This window comes from Acipenser ruthenus, chromosome 14, assembly GCF_902713425.1.
Source record: "Acipenser ruthenus chromosome 14, fAciRut3.2 maternal haplotype, whole genome shotgun sequence".
Taxonomy (NCBI): Eukaryota; Metazoa; Chordata; class Actinopteri; order Acipenseriformes; family Acipenseridae; genus Acipenser; species Acipenser ruthenus.
This window is the reverse complement of record NC_081202.1, coordinates 17895335-17916514: the sequence shown is the minus strand read 5'-3', so window position 1 is coordinate 17916514 and position 21180 is coordinate 17895335. Positions and strand designations below refer to the sequence as shown.

Below are 21180 nucleotides of genomic sequence, written 5' to 3'. Positions count from 1 at the left end.
TTATGTACTATGGAAAAGCTGTAGGAAAATAAGAGAAATAATTCAGCAAATTCGTTCCAGGCATATACAGTTAACTCGTTGTTATAGAAAGTTCGGATTCTAACTTCTGTCGGACAAAAGGTATTATTTTATATGTAGTGTAATTACGTATCTATTCAACCAGGGTTTTAGAAATTGCATTCAACAGCAAGATGCTTCCAGTATTAATAACCCTGTGTTTTATAATATATCAAGTGCGACCCGTTCTGGGATGCCAGCTTCCTTCTGATTGGAGACCCCTCAGTGAGGGATGCAGAGCTGAGCTCGCAGAGATTATAGTGTATGCCAAGGTGTTGGCGCTGCATCAAGACGTGTACAGCATGTACAATTACTTACCATACCAATATGAAGGCAGCGAGGGGGGGCTCTTCTACTCAGCCGAGATTGAGCTGCTCTGTGACCAAGCCTGGGGCAGTATGTTGGAGGTGCCCGCTGGATCTAGACTGAACCTCACTGGTCTGGGCTACTTCTCCTGTCAGTCACACACTGTTGTACAAAACTACTCCTACATCTTTTTTCTTCGGTAAGTTTTCCACGATGACATAATGACATCATAGTTATCCTAGTGGATTCAGATACTGTACTAATGAAGTCGCCAACTTTTCTTAAATTTAAATTGGGTAATGTGTTCCATTCAATGCTATTAGAGGTTCCCTAGTTCATTAGATGCTATTTCCATTGGACATGTCCCCTTATTATGGCTTTTTGTTGAAAGCAAAAACAACAAGCAATCAGTGTGGGTTACATCATCTCAATAAGAGTTTTCCCTTATCATAACTTTTGATATCTGAGGTAGCAACCAATAACACACACCTGACAACATACAAATCAACACAGTAATGACTTCACAACAGCCTCTCCTTTGTTACAACATTGTGTGATTAATTGTTGTAATATACTAATAAGTAATTATTTCCGAGAATGTTGTTTCAAAACATATAACCTAAATTCAAAGTTAAATTACAGTGTGTTTAAACATTATATATAACACAGCTTACAAATGCCATTTTAACCTCCAGTTGCTGCAAATGTATTATGGCCATTTGCTCAGTAACATTTAGCAAGGATTTGGGGGCTTGTCGATGGTGCTTTGTGACCAAGTTAAGTGCATAGAAGGCTAAACTATTGATAAAGGCAATTATTTTGTTGTGTAAAAGGGAACATGAACATGTAAACCATTTGCAACCTATCGCTATTGAATATGTTGATATAAAACAGCCATTCTCAGAGCCCTGGAAGCATGCTAACATTTTCCGTCTTGTCAGAGTACAGATTCCTCAAGATGATTTATCATGAACCCATAGAAATTCTATCTTTCTACATTTCTTGAACAACATGTCAGCTTTAATTTCTTCCTTTCTTAGTTTAAATCTAACTCAGACTAACAGTTTGGGATCCATTCTGGTTTTTTTCTACCACCCCTATTTCAAGTCTTTTAGTAAATCTATAGTAATTCCATTGTACTGTTTCTGTACACAGACCTGGCAGTGTTTGAATGTATTTGGTCATGAGGTCTCTTGTTTTCTAGTGAATTTACAAGGGGACAATATAAATACCCCTATAGGAATCACTGATACATTCTGCATATTGCCAAATTATACACCTGTTCATGAAATATTGTAATAAGATGCCATACTTGTATTTAATTATTGACCTAATTCTCCAAACCTAAAATTCAAAAAAATGAAAAAACAGAAAAAACCACTGGTTCCCAGAAACAAGCAGCTTTAACACTGCCACAGAGGTTACAACTTTGAAGTTTTATCACAGCCACCCTCCACATTTCACCACCTACAGGCCTCTGCGGATCTTCACTTAGCAGAACTCAGCCACTCACCTCTCAATAGAGTTGAAAAAGTAAAAATATTTTTTTTATATGAAAAGTATTTGGAACAATAATAAGGGCCCAAGTAAATCCCAATCTGCTATTGAGCTGCTAGTGTCCAAAGGCTTTTCTGGCACCCACTGGAGAAACCTGCAGGCTACTAATGATTTATATATATATATATATAAACTAGATTGTATTATTTGGGACTGAGATATTTGTATTAGAAATATATGAATATTTCTAAGAGATACATTTTTCGCCCTTCACAATAATTATACTTACTGTATTGTAACTACCTTGGATGATGTGAATGCAAATATAGATCAGAATATAGTGTGTGTATAATACACTTTATCAGTATATAAAATATTTATTAGGTGCAGATTGTATATATTTCTTGATAGATAAATTTATATCATTCTGAATTTTTTTAGTCCCATTTTAGGGTATGGATCGTAATCTGTACCATGCAAAAAAATAAATTGACTATTTTTTGTTTTATGTTTTTGATTCAAAAGTCAGTAGTAAAGGTTTGGGAAAAAAAAATCTGTTAATGTTATATGTATCTCAGCCAAGTTACTTTCAAATGACACTATACTACACATATGCTGATCAAGGCGGTTTGGTTGATGTTTTCCATAATATTCAAATTCACCTGTGTGGAAATTCAGATTCTACTGCTGCTATCAGCATGCATTTCAGTACAGTAGCGAGTCTACTGTACTGAAAAATATAGGCGATTGGGTTGTCACAGCACAGGTATGTGATAAACAGCTTTCAAACCAGTCTCAGCCCTGGAGAAGCAGTTGATAACCAGATGGCTTGCAGTCACTGGCCTTACTGTTTTATTTATATCCTTTGCAGGATGGATGAAAACTATAACATACTTCCTCATGGAGTGAATTTCCAGGATGCAATCTTCCCAGACACCCATGAAACCAGAAGGACCTTTTCCAGCCTCTTTCAGTTCTCCAATTGCTCTCATGGACAGCCCCCCCAGATCTTCAGCAATGACTGGGAGGTACAGGAGGACAGCCGGGTAAGGATTCTCAAACTCTTCTCAAAGCTCTAACTCAGCCCTATTATAACAATGTGGTGTTACTTTACTGCTGTAATTAGTGCAGGGTAATTGTACGCTTATTCCATTGGGGCATGTCTCTGTCTTTCTTTCTGAAGATATGTACTGGATGGAAAGGCAGTTTGTCGCTGAATGATATTTAAATAGTTCAGTGTTAACCGATATGGAATTAATTCTAAATAAAACTAGTAACAAATTATGTGTAATACTCTGCATTATTGTGGAGTTTGCAACTTCATTTTTCAAAATATTGTGATGACTCGAGCTCTCAACTCGATGGATGACTTTGGAGACAGAGCTAAATGACAGCAGTTTATTGTTTTGAACAGAACTCAATACCGTCCAGAGTCCCTGTTTGGGCCAGGACCACGCCACCAAAAAAACAAACTCCCCCCCCCCCCCCCCGTTCCTTACGCGCTTCCGACCTTAACACAACCCTCAACCTCTCTCCCTCTGATTTGCCACACCACAGGTTAGGTAACCTGAGACTCACTTTGTTGCTCTGTTAGTTAGTCTCGTTATCTGTCTCTCACTCTGTCTCTCACACTATCTCGCCCACGATCTCTCACCCTGGTTTCGCGCGTCCCAGGTCTTTATACCCCTGCTGTTCTTGTCCTGTCCGGCCAATCACAGCTCTCCCTTGTATGCACACACACACGCACGCACACGCACACACACACACACACACACACACACACACACACACTCCATATCTAGGTGGTGTGGTCTGAACCCTAACAATACACAAAACACCAAAGCACAGGACACACAACAACCAGGACAACACAAAAGTCCAACAAGGTCCCCTTCAGTTGGCCGGATCGCTACAATATGTATTGAATGAGCAGTGCCATAAAAAAACAACTTCTTCTAGAATACAGCTGGTGCTATAAATCTTTTGGCGTCTCATAAATGTCTGTGGTTTGCTGGTAAATCTGAGGTTATATGTACATCAGAACATTTTAATTGTCTTCTCTTTACCCACCTGCAGTTGGAGATACTGGGATACATTAAAGTCTCCCTTTACGATGGTGGTTTCTGTGTGGAGCAGCAGGTGCTGACTCGCTTATTGTGTGCCAGTTGTTTTACCATTTTCATCTATTATAAAAACCTCAGTTCAGACAACAAATAAACCAATAACAATGGCACTATTCTTCACTTGCAGCACATTTTAACCCTTTAATTTGCTATAATAATCATGTTCAGTCTTGACCAACACCAAAGGCTCATAATTGTAATTGCAATGGTTGAGGAGGTTTTTATTTGCAGCAGTTTTTGAATACCCCATAAAAGGTTACTGAGACGCATCATGACAGAGAAAACATGATACATCTGAAATACGGCACAGCTTGCTAAAAACCATGGTTATCCATTGATAAGCACAGTAAATGTATAGGGAAAAGCAGGTTAAACAAAATGTGCCCTGGTAGTACTAACCTGTCTACGATTAGCTCTCCATTTCTATTCTGTTTGCACCAGTGAAGTTTGTCCCATTTTCTATGCTAGGTTAATGAAAAAAAAATAACTTACAAGAACTATCTCAGAGTTCATATAAAGTTGTTACTTGTTCCTTTGGGGCAAACAGAATGAAAGTGGTGCCTATTTTCTATACCAAATGATCTTCCGTGACAATGCAATCTATGTTAGACGGGAAAATCATAGCACAAGGACATTTGCACTGGTTGGTAACATTTTCATATTTTTACTTACCAATGGTATCATAGTGGTTTGAAGCAATACACACTGGTAATTATTATTATTTAGTCATTTAGCAGACACTTTTATCCATAGTGATTTACAGAGACTTGGGGTGAACTATGCATCGCAACTGCTGCTGCAGAGTCACTTACAATAAACCTCGGATTTACGTCTCATCCGAAGGACGGAGCACAAGGAGGTTAAGTGACTTGCTCAGGGTCACACACAGTCAGTCAGTGGCTGGGATTGAACCTGGAACCTCCTGTTAACAAACCTTCTTTAACCACTGGACCACCAAGCCTCCTTAATTCATGGTAGGACCTATATTAGTACAGTGTTCATTGCCCAGCACTACTGTGTGCTATTGTTCCAGATCCACTGTGTTTTCATTGCTGGCAATGCTGTGGAATTATACTAGAATTTAAATGGTATTTTCTAACTTTTTGTAAGGCCAAATAAGGGCACAAGACACCATCTGATCAGGTACCTTTAGTCCAGTCAAGCTGTCAGTCCCATTAGAGATGAAGTCAGAAATATTGAGCTTTATGCAACATAACTATCACTGTTATATGACTTCTATTCTGGGAGTTTTTAGTTTGATCCCTAGCAGGGCCGACGTCAACGCCCAGGCAACTCGGGCACTCGCCCTGGGCCCCATCACAAGATGCTCAAAAAATGCCAACTTTGTCTTTTTGATTTAGTATATTTTCCCTTATGCGATGCCAACAATCCCATGTAGCCGTTAGGTAGCAGCAGAGGCTGACTTCACTGTGAGCTTTCTTTGTGCACTAAACTTCATGCAAAGGATAAAGGAAAAGCAACAAAATGAATACCGGTATACATGCAGAAATAAAATTACAAATATAAGAAAATGTACTATTTTTGTGCTAGCTATCCTACTGAAGCCTTTGCCTATAAACATTTAGTTTTCACTAAACTAAACTGTATGCATGCAGTGAAACTTTTCAGCTCCCCTTTTTTCTTTTCTCTTCCTGCTTGCGTCCTCTGTTCCCTTTGTCCTGCCTCCTCTCTCACTCCTTATTGGCTTCCATCCTCCTCACTTCTTCATAAAGCCAAAGCTGTTGGCTGATCTCACCATACCAAGGTACAGGGGCTTCCCTGGGATTTATTTTATTGTAGTCACTAGTGACAAATCCTTTCCAAAATATTTAGTCATGTTAGAAAAACAGTAGTCACTATCTCAAGTAGAAATGTACAACTATTGTTAAGCTTTTCCAATTTAATTTTCAATATACATTACTTTTTTTTTTTACTCACTAGTCTTAACATAGGTATCAGTAACTTTATCTCCGGTCGCAGGTGTCACAAGAACGATTGGATGCCTTGGCTCTTCTCTCAATTGAGTGGAAAGTACCTGAATCAGTTAAATTTGACACCATAATTTACAAATTTGCCACTGATAGTCTTTTTTTTTTAATTTGACTGATAACTGTAAATTCACTACTGTAAGAATGATTATGAAAACTTTTTTGATAGAAACACTTTTTTTTTTAAGGTGAGGGGCCCACTGGAGTTCAATTGATCCCTAGGATGGCTAGCCAGCTTAGACTTTCACACAGATCAAAAGTTGAGTTTTTTCTGGTTTGAGTGAAGAATGCTGGCACGCTCTGTTTTTCTAATTTTGTGGCTTCTTTCCCTGCACTCTTTTCCCTCCTCTCTCATTCAAGACACATTGGCAGCAATGACAGAAAGTCCTCTATTCTTTTTTACTAAGTGAATCCCATTGGAAGTTTGCCTACTGGAATGAATTCCCTAACTAAAACAAGTTCTGACAAAAGCTGTTTTTCTTTAACCTTTGTTTATTTGTTTATTTAGCAGACACCTTTATCCAAGGCGACTTACAGAGACTAGGGTGTGTGAACTATGCATCAGCTGCAGAGTCACTTACAATTACGTCTCACCCGAAAGACAGAGCACAAGGAGGTTAAGTGACTTGCTCAGAGTCACACAATGAGTCAGTGGCTGAAGTGGGATTAGAACCGGGAACCTCCTGGTTATAAGCCCTTTTCTTTAACCACTGGACCACACAACCTTTCCTCCTTTTAAAGTGGAGGGTCACAGCCAAGGTAACAACACAATAAGCATTGCTAAGGGGATTAACAGATATGCACTAATCTTTATGTAAGGTTTTAAAGCAACAGGGTCATCTAATGTTATGATCCCCCAATAAAAATCATGCTCACAAACGCCTTAGAAGAGTAATAACCGAGGCTTCAAAAATACGTTCTTACATTCCCTCAAGCCCTGCTATTTCCACTTTGACTTGGGGGGCAATCCATTTATCCTACTTCCTATGAAGAAACCCAATTCAAACCTCACATAGGATGTGAACTTAAACTTTGGTGTTTTTCCTTTGAACCTGTAGGGCCTGATTGTGAAGGCCCATTTTGAGAGAGGAATAATACGTTTAAATGTATAAAGCTAGAATAAACTGCTTATTGTAATAATGTAGTCATTTCATCCTGCAATTCCATTGTTTCTTGCTTGTTTTACATGGTTGAATTGTTTTATTCCAGTTTTCTATAGATTTAAAATAGGGGTCAAAGCGATTTGCAAGGGACAGTCACAATTAATTTGAAACCTGAAAAACAAACCATGTGTCAACCTGTTCAGGGGGTTTGATAGATTTTGCAGGTTGTTTTGAATAGCTTCTCAGGTGGTTGAAAGCACTTGGTTTTGCCTTTGGAATGTGCAGTCATTTATGTGTTATTACTTCCATATTATGGCGGCACTCATAACATTTTTAAGAGAGGATAAATTTGACATTTTCTTTCTGTTCACAACTCTCCATTTGTCAGAGAAATTGAACTACAAAGGATTTTGTTTTTGACCTGACAGGAATAAACAGTTATCATTTTGTCCTCCGCTGAAATACCAACAGAAGGGTTTTTAGGTTGAACAGTCTTAATCCCAGTATTGCTTTAGGCCTTTTATCAGAAGGTTATAGAGTTCACATACCAGTTGCTCACTGCTAGTTGAGGCATTTTGCGTAACCTAGCATTGTTGCGACCAGGTTTTGTACAAAGCGAGTATCGTTCTTGTAAATGAGTGATATGGGGTGAAGACAGAAAATTACTGGTTTCCTAAGTAAACACTTAATGACAGCCTACATGACTGAAAACACAGATGTGCAAGTTGTGGTCATAATGTACAGGCCTCAGGCTCTGGACAAAGTGAAAAGAAAAATACAGTTTTCTGATTTGTATCTAAGTTGGCAGTCCTCACCAACAACAGTAGTCTGCTGATACAAAATTAGATTTTTATCAGTATTAAAAGATTTAAGAATTTTCTTATAGAAAAGTGTAGGTAATGGACTATATCTGCGTGTAAAGAATTCGCTATATTTAGAAATGCTCATGTGATGGAAAACTAAGTGAACACATTATTTACCCCAAATCTTGAAGATCTAATCTGTTGTGACCCACAAGCCTGAATTTGGTGTAACTTAGCAAAGACATTTCTTAAACAAGTTAATGAACAAATTATCCATGTACATCACACCACAGTAGAGAAGCATGTTCTGGATCACTATTTTTTTTAATCATTTTATTTACATCCTTTGTAGGGGAGATGTATGTTGCAGTATTTAGAATTATAGTGCCTGCTCATTTTGGACAACCCTTTTGAAGGTGTTTTTTGAGTTGCTATTAACAGGTCTGTGTTTTTCTTTTTTTAGCAACCATTCAGCTGGCTCCAGGACCTGTCATGTTTGCACCTGCTTTGTTTTTAATAGCATAGCTGTTATTTGGATAGAGGGTCTCATTGTGTGGTGGTGGATGGCTTGTTTAGGGTTGGGTAAAATGTTACAATAAGGGTTACATTTACAGGTGGCAGGTACTGACAGCGTAATGTGTGAGTCTGAGACATGAATTGTTGACAGGTGGCACCAGTGCTAAGAGGGATGAGGTTTATTTCTGCCTGTGAATGTTTAGTCAGTGGTAGCACCTGACATGAGGTCAATCATTCAAGATTAGAATGTTGAGAAGCATCATACAAAGGAGGCAGTGTGGTCCAGTGGTTAAAGTCCAGGGCTTGTAACCAGAAGGTCACCAGTTCAAATCCCATCTCTACCACTGTCTGACTCACTGTGTGACCCTGAGCAAGTCACTTAATCTCCTTGTGCTTCATCCTGCAGATGAGATGTTAAATCAATGTCCTATGGTAAGTGACTCTGCATATAGTGCACAGTTCACAGCCTACCTCTGTAAAGCGCCTTGTGACGATGGTCCACCATGAAAGGCACTATATAAAAATAAATATTATTATTATTATTATTATTATACAAAATAATTACTTTTATTCTAGCATTTGCTCTGCAGTTTGATACAACAGTAGTGCAGTCTTGCCAGTTTTTGCCTGTGATTGTTCTAGGTATTTGTATGTTCTGGCTACAGACTGCATCTTATGCTCTTGACACAGAATGTGATAGAAACCAGGAAGTCTGCATAGGAAAGCCAGTAAAAATAATGTTCTGTGGTTCATAAAACATGAATGGACACTTGAATGGATATAGTTCCATTTTGATAAATTCTGCTGGTGTCAAGCCCTGAATCAGATTTTTAAATGTTTTCACTGAAACTATGTGGGGATCCGAAGCTTTTCAATTGGTCATTATACCAAAAACTAAGAATACCTAAAACTTGCAACCTCCAAAATATTTTGTACAGATGCTCTGTTACTATGAAAGGTCATTGACATACCTTTCAACTATGGCATTAAATGTAGTGCTAAAAATATAAGAAATCAGTCAATTAATCAATCAATCAATCATTATTTTATATAACGCCCTTCACAATACATTGTTGCAAGGCGCTTCACAGGTACAACATAACATTAATTATTGATATTATTAAAGCAATAGCAAACATTTAATACAAAAATCAACTAAAATGCAATACAAAACAAGGTGAAAACATTACTTAATATTAAGATGTGAGCAATATATTATAGAAGTGTGTCTTCAGTTGTGTTTTAAAAACTGCAACAGTTGATGCCTCCCTTACGGAAACAGGTAGCCAATTTGATAATTCAGGGCCCTAAGGCCAAATGATCTACCACCTGTATTCTTTTTTTTAAACCTTAGGGACAGTAAGCAATCCTACATCCTGGGATCGCAGTGGTCATCTAGGTAAATATGGGATGAAAATATCATAAGTAATAAGCATGACCTTAAAATCGACCCTAAACCTTACAGGAAGCCAATGTAGGGCTGCCAATACCATGTCTTATACTTCTTGTTCAAACCCTGGCAGCAGTGTTTTGCACAAGCTGCAGTTGGGATAACACATATCTGGGAATGCCAGAAAACAAAGCATTGCAATAATCCAGTCTGGATGTTATGAAAGCATGCATCAGTCTGTCTGCATCTTCCATGGAAAGGAAGCGTCTTAGTTTAGCGAGATTTCTTAAATGAAAAAAAGACACTTTAGTTATTTTTCTAATATGAGGTTCGAATGAGAGATCCTGGTCAAAAATGACACCCAGATTTCTCATTTCAGACCTCAATTTAAATGGGAAGCTGTCAACTGCAAGAACATCTGAATTTGTATTGTTTAATTGATTTTTTGATCCCAATAACATTGCCTCTGTTTTATCAAAGTTTAACCATAAATAGTTTTTGATATCCATTGCTTAATGTCGACCAGGCAGATAGTAAGGATATTTGCGATTGAAGTGTCACCTGGTTTAAGGGATAAATATAATTAAGTATCATCTGCATAGCAATATCACTACCCAAAGGCAGCATGTAGAGGGAAAACAAAATTGACTCAAGAACAGAACCTTGTGGGACGCCACATTTAACTTCTGAGAAATGCATAACATTAGTGCTATAGAATCAAGATCCCCAATTCAGAGTTTCTCTATGATATGCATCCTCTAAGTTCAACTTCTAAATTCTAATGATCTATTGGTGACAGAGTCCCATTATGTGAGTGACCTTTTATACTGTTAGACCAGTGTGAAACTTTAATTGTCCCCAAGCTATTCTGCACATGCCTGGGACTTCCCATTCACACTTTGATGATAATTTCTTTTTATTTTACTGCCATCATAAATTAGATTTGGGGAAGTTGGTTTAGCACATACTTTTTAAACAGTGGATACATCATGACTCGAGAACTCATCCTTTAACCTAAAAACAGAGGTAAGAAACACTTCATTTATTAAAAAAGATAAAAAGAAAAAAAATGGAGGTTGGCTGTAAAATCCCAGATATCCCATTGTAATGTAAGGAAATTCAATCAGATATACTGTATTTGTTGCCCTTAACAGCTGTCCAATATGTAGAGTTCTGCACATATGAAAAAGGGTATTTTAATTGCAGACAACAGACTCTTCCATATCTTGACACGTCTAGAGCAATTGTTTTTACAAACTTGATACCTGGAAGATTATAAAATCTTGCAGATGTTACACGGTAGATGTAATCCATAGAACACAATAGACCCTGATCTAAAAACCAGGCCTGAGAGATTAAACATTTCTCACTTTACAAATCTGAGACCCAAGCTGCATAATGGTAAGAGCAGGTGCTTCGTTACTGTACAGTAAACAACCCGACACAATTATTTTTAACTGTTCACCAGGCTAGCAGTTTATAGTTTAAGTCAACCATTTAGCTATTTAATTCTCAAAGTTAAGTGATATAGTTAAGCGATATAGTCATAAAAAGTATGCATTTACTATAAAACCAGTGTTCAGTAACTAAGCTGTATAGTTTAGCGCAATAGAATTGATTTCGTTTAGAAACCCCTCTTTGATATTCTCTAAAAACAGGGTCTGCCGATAATGACAGACCAAATACATTTGATCCTTCAGGGGCTATGGGTTGGTCATTGTTTCCTGTCAGCCGGTCATAATTTCCTGTTAATTTCTTATCAGTGCAAAACACGAGCTCCTGATGTGATGAATCGAGCTACATGAATGTGAGATTGAAGTGGACATAGCATAAGTCTGAGCACGATGAGCTGTTTCAGTCCTATTGATTGATTGTCTGTTTGAGCCTAAAAGATGTTTCCCATGCAACTCAATGTGAGATAAGAAAAGCAGAGAGTGTCATTAGGAGGTTCTCTCTGGGAATAGAGTTATTTTCACACAGTCCCCCAGCAAGACCTTCGGAAAACTGCCAATGCCATAGCCTCCATAAACTGTGCAGTCTGCTGGAAATTAGTTTTTGTTTCTGTGAAATTGGATCATATGGCACAATTTCAGTATTTTTAATGTCTTGCAAAAATGATAAACTTACTAAAACGATTTCATCATTGCACAATCTTCTTGTAATTGACTACAGCATGATGCATAGCAAAAATTATTTAGAATGCTTCCCTAAAATCCTAGCACTTGCCAGCACATTTATCAAGTCTCCCCCTGCGATGTCAAACAATGCCACTTGTTGTTAACTCTTCCACTGAAATACCTCAGAGACAGTTACAATTGAAATTGTTGATATCAGATCAGTCACCAATTGGCTGATTAAATCTTCCTGGGGGATATTGAAAAAAGCAAAACAAAAAAATGAATACATAAAACTTCTAATGCTATTGGGATTTCCTTTATAAAAAAAAACTCAAAACATTTTGGTTTAGGTCCATCTTGTTTCTTATGTCATTTACTGTAAATTAGTTTTTATATTTTAGGTGACTCACCCCACAGTCTCTAGTGCTGGCATGCATTTCTGTAAAGTGACGCATACAACCCCTTGGTCTCTGGAGGAGACACACCAGTAAATCAACAGTGCTATCTGAAATAAATAAATCCTTTTGGAATATACATTGTAGTTTTTGTTGAAAAAACTAAACCAATCTTATTTGCAGTGTTCTTACAAGCAGAGTGGTATAGTGCTGATTCACACATGGACTTGATTCATAAGCCATCAGCACTTTAATGTGACACACAGAACAATTCTGAAATCACCACCATTTTTTGTATTTTTACCAAAATATTTATATTCTATAGATTCTGATACCTAAAGTGATAGCCACTAAACTGATAACCCTGTTAACCTAAATTGGATTGTTTAAAAAAAAAAAAAAAAAAGAGCAGTTACAAGTTTTATAACACTGCAATAAATGATGTTTGCTCTATAGTTCACACAAAGTGCTTGCCTAGGTATAAGACCTCTTGTCATATTCAGTAGACATACTGTTATAGGAAAGCGAGGCCTTGTTTTGACTGGTTTCTTTGGATGTTGAAGGTTAGAGAGTTGAAGGTTGTGAGTTACAATGTGGAAAGCTTCAGATAGGCATCTTGTGTCAAAGGCAGATGCATGTGTACTGAAACAATTTAAAATGAAAACACCAGGAACTGAATGAGAAGCACAGTGTAGCAGTTTACATTATAGATTCACTTCTTCATGGAGGTTTGGGTCAAACATAACTGCAGTCTGAAAAACAAATAAGTCACAAATCCAGACCCATTGTCAAATTAGAATTATTCATATTTGTGATATTGAGTAAATGAACAATTATTCTAGCTTTTGTCATATAGCAAGTCTTAGCATGCAAATGTATTTTGTCTAGGAATGATTTTGATCTCTGTAATCATTTTTAACACCATGTTTGTTAACTGTCTGTGTGGTTAGAAACTGAGAGTGTTTTAAATCACAAGAATAAACTCCAAGCCATTAAAAGCAGTCAAGACCAGTCTTAATAAATATCCTGTTGATTTTTCTGCCACCATCATCTTTACGGTTGACGTTTAGTGTTGTAACTTATTGTGAGTAACAGACCTACGATAACAATGCCTTTCACATGCCTGCTGGATGCTGTCATGTGCAGCCAGAGAGTCAAACATGGCCTCCATTATCCCTGTTTATAATTGAAAGCAGCTGGCCATTGCTATAAACATACTGTATGTACTTTCCCCCATAAATACCCCAAACTCACCACAATCACCCCAGGGCCTGACATAAACTAAATCCATCAATTTGCTATTTCTGGAACTGTATTTTTACAACACATAGGGGCTGATCTAAGGATAGGCAAAAAATTGTAGATGCAAAATCCAAATTGCCTAGCGGCCAGGTAATTAGTTTGCACTATGGCCTATGCAAGCTTAAGAGCAATGCAAATTACTCAACACGCACAAATAATGAGCTGCAATCATGATAATGAGAGTTGCAATGAGCTCTGCCTGTGCATCGGGCTATTTAGCGGCCGCACTTACAGCCCAGAGGTGAGAACAGAGATTTGTGGAGCACAAAAATTAAACCGAACAAAAAATATGTCAGGAAGGGCAGCAAAGTCCTCTTGGCGCACGGAAAAGAAAAGGAAAGGCTTCTGAGGAGGAGCTAAGTCCTTACGGTTGAGGTCACTCAGCATGAAATTGAGTTATTTGGAAAAGCCTCCATTAATATCAGTTATGCTGCCAAAGAGGCCATATGGTCTTCTATAGTGGAGAAAGTCAATGCTGTCAGTGTTACTAGGAGAACAGTCAACCAGGTGATGAAAAGGTGAAACTCAGCTATTAGGTCGAGGATGACCTGCGGAGTGAGACGATAACGCCTTACCACCACATCCTCCATCATCCAAAACAAAGTGATCTTGAGATTGAATATGCAGGGTCTTCTCCGTCTTACCCTTCTCCTCTGAACGTGTTCCTGCCTCTCCTCAACCTGAAACCAAGCGTCGTCGCATCAGGAAGTGTACCACAGCAGCCATCCTGAGGCCAATGACAGGTCTCTGAAGGTGTTTGGTTTTATACAGCTGTTAATTACTCGCTTCTACAATGGTTTGCACCTTGTAATAGGAGGAGCAAAGTTTTTGGAGGGTCAGCAATTGCCCAAGTGCAAGACAAAATCCTTACATCTCATTATAATGTTTGCACCGCAATATAGGTATTTTGAAACCGCAAATCACTTTGCACGTATCCTTACATAAGCCCCATAGTGCACAAAATAAAAGATTGTTGCGCAAAACCAGATAAGTCTTAACAGAGAGGTTGTTTTTGATAAAAAAAAAAAAACAACATACATTCAGTACTTTGTCAACTATATATTTATCAATGGTTCTAATGTAATGAACATGCATACAAAAGTCATGATCGATGATTGCTTTTTTATTGGATTTTAATCCTGTATATTTTTTATTTATGGTCACACACATGATTTTGTTAATACATAGACAACCTGAACCAATTCATTCTTCATGGTAAGCTTAAAATAATAAATTGGGTTATTGGTGGCTCACACAAGGGGGCAGAAGGATGCTGTTTCAGATATGGAGTATACAGTTTAAAAGATATCCTAGTGCTGAGATCAAGAAATAATGTATTTACTTTTCTTCAGGTGCCAGAGTTCCCCGACCACGTCCCACATACTGTTGATATATTTCAAACCTAGTGCATAGACATTATAGAAATATGACGTGTTTAATTTCCATGTATGTCCTGCTAACAGCTTCTTCTGTCATAAATACCAGCAGGCATGCAGTGTCTTGTTGAGAAATGCATTCAATTTCCAAATGCCCTACCATCATTTGAGCAAAAGGAGCATTGCAGTCAGAATGTCTAACTTTTTTTTATAATGTGGTTGCTTCTAAAATACATGTGTGTGTAGAGGTTTTCAAAGTTTGACATGTTTAAACCTGACCGAATTTGAATTAAAAACATGCAGATCTTAGGAATGAGAATTGCAGCTGGGAGAGTGCCATGAAGTGCACTTTAAGTTCGCCACAGTGTTGCATGAAGTGAGTGCAACGTTTGTCCATTTTTCTGAAAGTAAAAAAGCAACATTAGTTTATTTAAAGAGCAGTTTGTCATCGTGCTAAATTAGTTCTTGAAAAATTTAAAAAAAAAAAATCTGAAAAAAGGGTACGAACTTTGCAATCAGGGCTTATTGATTTGAAACAGCATATCTGTGTGCGTGTTATCTTTGTTTTGCCCACAACTAGTTTGATGTCTGCTGTGGGAAAGCAGTGAATAGGTATTCCATTAACTCTGTCTGGACAAGTTGTAATGTCCACCTTTACTCAAGCTTCCATCTCACCTAGAAGAAAAAAAGATGACATCATTAAAGTTTGGTTGTAAGTGATGATTATAGTATTATTTCTGTGTGGTAATGAATGGGTGTGGTAATTATTTATTCTGAAAATTCACACATTTGATGTGCTACAGGTCAAATATTTCAATATTTACAAGTAGTTTACAATTGAGACACAAGTCTTCTTTTCAATTAAGTCCTTGCAAGATGTCAAGCCCAACAATTTCATTCAGTAAATTAATTAATTTGAATTGTACATATTTATTTACAGTAGGTATATATTTCTTGTATCATAGATATTTGGTTAAATAGTTTACTGAAATAAGCCTGTTCAGTGAAACATGACTGGGTCTTGTAAAGACTGCCAGTGCCATGTCCTCAGCATCACAGGGAAGATTATTGTAGGTGCAGACATTTATTAAAAGCCACATTACTCAGCAAAGACAGCTCCTCTGTAGAATGGAATGCTCCCCAATGTGCTGACACTGTTATTGGAGTTCTTTACTGGCCTGTAGACAAGTAGAGGAATTTATAGTACATTTTGAGCATGCTGCCAAAAAAATGTAGTCACCACCAGGGTATACATCTTGGTTCTCTTTTATGTTTGTTAGGCTTTTTATTTTATTTATTTTTTTGGGGGGAGGGGGGGGGGGGGTGTGATAGGTAATAAAATCTTTATATATCATGTTTATAAACCATGATTTTAGAATTGTTTTTACCCAGGTCCAGATTGGCAGCATCAGAAGCTAATAATAATATCCAGACACCCACTTGTTAGTGTCTCTGAGCAGTGCCAATGAGGGGGATTCAGAACATGTGGAATGCCCTATAATAACAGTTGCTGAACCAATGGCATTAACCAAATTCCTCTGGAAAATATTTTTAAGAGGCACTTTCAGATCTATTAAGGAAAGCTTGTCTGTATGTTTTGCATTGTGCCGGCAGTGTGTGTAAGGTGCTTTGCTGTAGCAAATTATCAGAGTAGAAAACAATATATATTTCAGAAACTTTTGGCCATTTTATCAGGTGCTAAGAAAGGGTTTCTTTTTGCAGAAAATGGCTGTCCTTTTGACCTTTCCCCAGTGGTTCAAGGCTTAAGGAAAACACAATTATTGTATTCCTCTGTGTGAAAATTTGCCTTTGCATTTACACTTGCTTCAAACAGTCCCCCAACTCTTTAACTATCAGCTAGTGCAAAGAAACCAGAATAATTTATTTTTGTCTTGATCCAACAGCCAAACTCTTCATTTCACTTTGGAATTTGCAAATGAGCTGTGTGGGGGGCCTCGAAATGACACACGGAGAGTCAGGTTTCAAATGAAAAAGGTGCAACCATGTTTATTTACAGTCAAACACCAAAACAGTGCACACAAACAAACAGATGTACTGTCACTTTGAGACACACTTTTTACAAGACAGGTCCTGAGAGGAGCGGACATAATAAGCTCTGGTCCTTCAAGTACCACAGTCTCCTCTCTGTCCCAGGAACACTGTCCTGACCAGTGGAGAGGCTGCCCCTTTTGCACACCTTGACTCTGCCTCGTACTCGATTACCTGGGAACCAGGTGTACCTCGTTCCCCTCCACCAGCCTTCTAGCAGGCCAACGCCTATTTAGTATTAACCCCGTAGTTGCCAGAGCCAGCTGGATGGACAGGTTCCCCCTGTTCCTCTGCTGGTGGGAGATTAACTTTTCAGTGCAGGGATTTCATTTACCCTGTCACAAGCTATCACTTACTAATTATGGTATTGAAAAAAAATTCAAAAAAGTTAATGGGGTGTATTTGAATGATCTAAACATCAGCATGTCTAAATACCGTAGCCATATAACCAACTACTGTGTACAATCTGTGAAAAATCGAATTTATAAATGTGTTGGTATTAAGATCTGGTGTTGTTTAGATCATTCAAAAATATCCTTTTTTTAGTTACAATTGTGTCAAACCTCATGGTTTTAAGGTTTTGTGTTGCAATGAACAAAACGCAGTTGCTCAGATTGAGTGATCCAAACAGTATTACATTGTGCTGGTACAGTCATGCTGTCTTCCACCCACATGTTGCTTCTTCCTTTCTCTTTTGTGTAATTTCAAGAGCCCTTGCGTTTTTATGTACTACTGTCAGATGAATGTGTACCAGCTTAACCAACCCTGCAATGTATCCTTAACATATAAAGGTAGTAGCTGACAAGCATCTGCCCCCTGGTGAGTGTTGTCAAGTTTCAAGTCAAGGCCATCCCAAGAACCGCAGGGTGGATTTGAAAGTTAATGTGAACATGGTCTGTAGCAGAGCTGATACTTCTAAGAGCCAGAGCATTGTGGGGGAGGTTATGTTTGTATCACATTTTCTGCAAAAACACTCTGTAATTAAAAGACTTCTCTGACACCTCAAGTCCAGCCGTTAGGTCATAATTTAGCTTCTGCTGCTGAGCTTATGTGCTACGCAGCCAAGATAATACAAGGCTGTTGGTCACTTTGTTTTATAAATCTTTTCTGTTAGGACTCACTGTTGCTTTTTAAACGTATTTTCCTGAAACTCGCACCGTACCGTAACTTCTGGAATTTCATGACCAAGACTTCTAGAATTTCATTACCAAGACTTCTAGAATTTCATTACCAGGATGACAGGTACAGGTAAGACTATTCAAGCCTGTTTAAAGGGCACAGTTTCTTAATACTGGTTTAATTTGTATTTGTTTTTAAGAAACAGAGTCTCTGTCACCCCTGGAGGAAACAAAAAGAATAGCTCTCTGTATAAAAACCAAATCATCAGCAGCTCTGTTTCCTGCAGCTCCTGCTGGTACAGTGTAGCTGCAGGTCAGTGTAGGAGCTTCTGTTTATTGCTACAGCTTTTCGGATGCAAAGGGTTAAGCAGGCAAATGATCTGTAGACTATTAGTGCCAAACTGAAGTGTTAAAAAATAACTGGAGGCTGCAATGTAGGAGCCTAAAAAGCTAGTAGATTGGATCTTTAAAGGACTTTGATTTATATTGACATAAATTCAGCTTCAATTCGCCTCAGGTGCCAATATGACAACAATACGGCCAGAGCAGAATATTAATGCACACCCCCTGCCATTTAAACAAGATTCAGACATGAAATAACACCAATAAATTCAAATGACTGCAAAGCTTCTTTTGTTTTTTTTTAATTAAAAATCATGTTTAAAGTAATTAAAAAAAAAGGTTGACAGCAGATAATAGCCTATTGTTGTATAGTATTTGAATTAAAATTGGCACACATAGCTGTGTAAAGTAAAACCAACCATAGCTTTTTTATTTGCAAATTAGAAAACTAGGTATACCACACTGTCACCGGTCAGCATTTAGAAGGGCTTCAGTTCAGGAGTGTCATCTGTTCTGTCCTGTACCACCTACTTACAACACTGTACAGTGTGGTACATCCATTGGTAAATGTTTGTGCCATTAATTGCAATGAAAACAGAAGAAATCCACTCCTGCAGGGAAACTATTCTGGTAAAAAAATAAATAACAGCTGCTCAGTTGTGTAATGTGTGGTCACTGAGAATGTTTGCCTTGCTAAGTGACACAGAAAGCACAAGAAAGACAAATTGCCAATCATTCAGACATATTCTGCTAGCTATAATCAGGCTACATTCAAAAAGAAAATAAACAGAAGCCCAAAAGTATCACTGGAACTATAAAATATAATTTTGGAGAGAACAATTTGGGAAACAGTGGTGGTAGCAGGGTTAGCACTTTGGTAATAGGCATAGGACTTCAACTTGTACACTAACGCTTAAAACAATGTAAAGACTATTCAGGTGTTTGTATATGACGGTATTCAGTTTGAATTCACATACATTTGCAGCCCATGTTGTAAAGTTGTATTACCTCTTGTCGCTTTGTCTCCCTGCAGCTCCTGTGCTCCTCTGTGCAGATGGCCCTCTTTGAGGAGGAGGATCGTACAAAGAGGCTGCAGGAGAAAGTCGCTGTCCTGGAGAAGCGCAATAAGAAGCTGCGAGACCGCGTCAAGAAGGTCAAGAGGTCACTGAGGCAGGCCCGCCAAAACAGCCGGCGCATGGAGCAATCTAACAAGAAACTGCAGGAGAAACTGGTACAGGCAGGCAGCGAGCACGGCCCCCATCCTAACTCGCCCTCCATTTTCCTCAAGGTGTAATGCACAACGCACGTGTTGCAGTGACTGTTGGTGATCCATTAACCTTGCCCCCTTTTTGATGGGCACTCATGGAGGTTGCTGGGCAATCTTCGTTACTGATATGTTTCTTGGGTAATGGTCACAAAAATATGTATTGCGGTTAGTTCTTGTTATACACAGGTCTGTTTATATATACAGTATATATATATATATATATATATATATATATATATATATATATATATATATATATATATATATATATATATATATATACAGTCAGCACTCACATATCCGACCGTATAACATTTTTACTTCAGTGACGGTTGAACACGTGTGACGCATATCTGATTATTTCATTTTGGCCAGTTCCACCCTTGTCCGTTTTTCAGGGAACACAAAAAAGATACAATATCAAAAATACATATCTGAAAGGACTGTGTTTTAAAATAAGTAGGCTTCCATTTAAATGTACTGTATTGGTTTTGTTGGTACAGTACTATATTTTCAACAGAAGTACTTTAATTCAGAACGATATGAATCTGAAAATATCACTTGACAAAAGAGACGACACGTGGACGACAGTACATACTTTTAAATCCGGTATGTATTGTAGCAGTATGTAAAATTCCCTGTTAATGACCCAATAGCAAAATGAAATCAAAATGTTACCCATGCACAGAACTGCCTACAACATAAAAGGTAATGAAATACTCAGTATTCAAAATTGCAGAATATAGTGCTTGATAAGGCCCTAATGTCACAGTTCACTTGCAAATGAAAATGCACAAAAACAACTAAAGATCAGAGATTTTAAAAAATACACAGTATTAAAATTGTTTAATGATTAACTGTTATATTACCGTAGCTTGTCTCTTTGCTTTGTTTTGTTTGCATTATTGTCAGGTGAAACTGGAGGAAGCGCCGTATAACTGCACAGTCTGATCTGGTATGCAGAGAAAAAAAAAAAGTACAGGTTGTGACAGATATTAAAATAAATTGTAACATTGAAGAGATGAGCTTTGTATCAGAAAACTAGTGACGGAGTCGGAAATCGCGCGTGACGGGTGAGTGCATAAATTTGTTTTCATATATATATATAATGGGGATTGATTTTACTCTTACTACAAGGTCGGTAAATTGCAACTGACTGTGACTGTGTATCTGGGTAATGGATATCTGAGTGCTGACTGTATATATATATATATATATATATATATATATATATATATATATATATATATATATATATATATATAGGCTAGAAAGGGAGTATCTCATTGCACATTGACATATAATTGTTATCCTATAGTTCATGAACAAGTAATATACAGTATATAATAAAGGGTTTTGAAGGTATCTACAGTATGATGTCTGGATAAGATAAAATACTTACAATAATGCCGACAATAATAGCTATTTTTA

At 37.7% G+C, this 21180-nt stretch overlaps 1 protein-coding gene across 1 annotated transcript; it reads left to right on the top strand.

Moving 5' to 3' along the window:
* The first annotated feature begins 150 nt into the window (after positions 1 to 150).
* On the top strand, positions 151 to 19999 carry LOC117419405 (coiled-coil domain-containing protein 3). The gene is made up of 3 exons (XM_034032128.3): positions 151 to 562; positions 2732 to 2906; positions 19516 to 19999. Exons 1-3 carry the CDS (start codon positions 192 to 194, stop codon positions 19774 to 19776), a joined length of 807 nt encoding a protein of 268 aa, XP_033888019.2. The 5' UTR covers positions 151 to 191; the 3' UTR covers positions 19777 to 19999.
* The last annotated feature ends 1181 nt before the right edge of the window (positions 20000 to 21180 follow it).

What these genes read in the sequence shown, in the direction of transcription:
- LOC117419405 (XM_034032128.3), top strand. Translation starts at nt 192, where the DNA reads ATGCTTCCAGTATTAATAACCCTGTGTTTTATAATATATCAAGTGCGA. An exon ending in TCCTACATCTTTTTTCTTCG is followed by an intron (nt 563 to 2,731) that starts GTAAGTTTTCCA and finishes TATCCTTTGCAG; the next exon opens with GATGGATGAAAACTATAACA. An exon ending in AGGTACAGGAGGACAGCCGG is followed by an intron (nt 2,907 to 19,515) that starts GTAAGGATTCTC and finishes GTCTCCCTGCAG; the next exon opens with CTCCTGTGCTCCTCTGTGCA.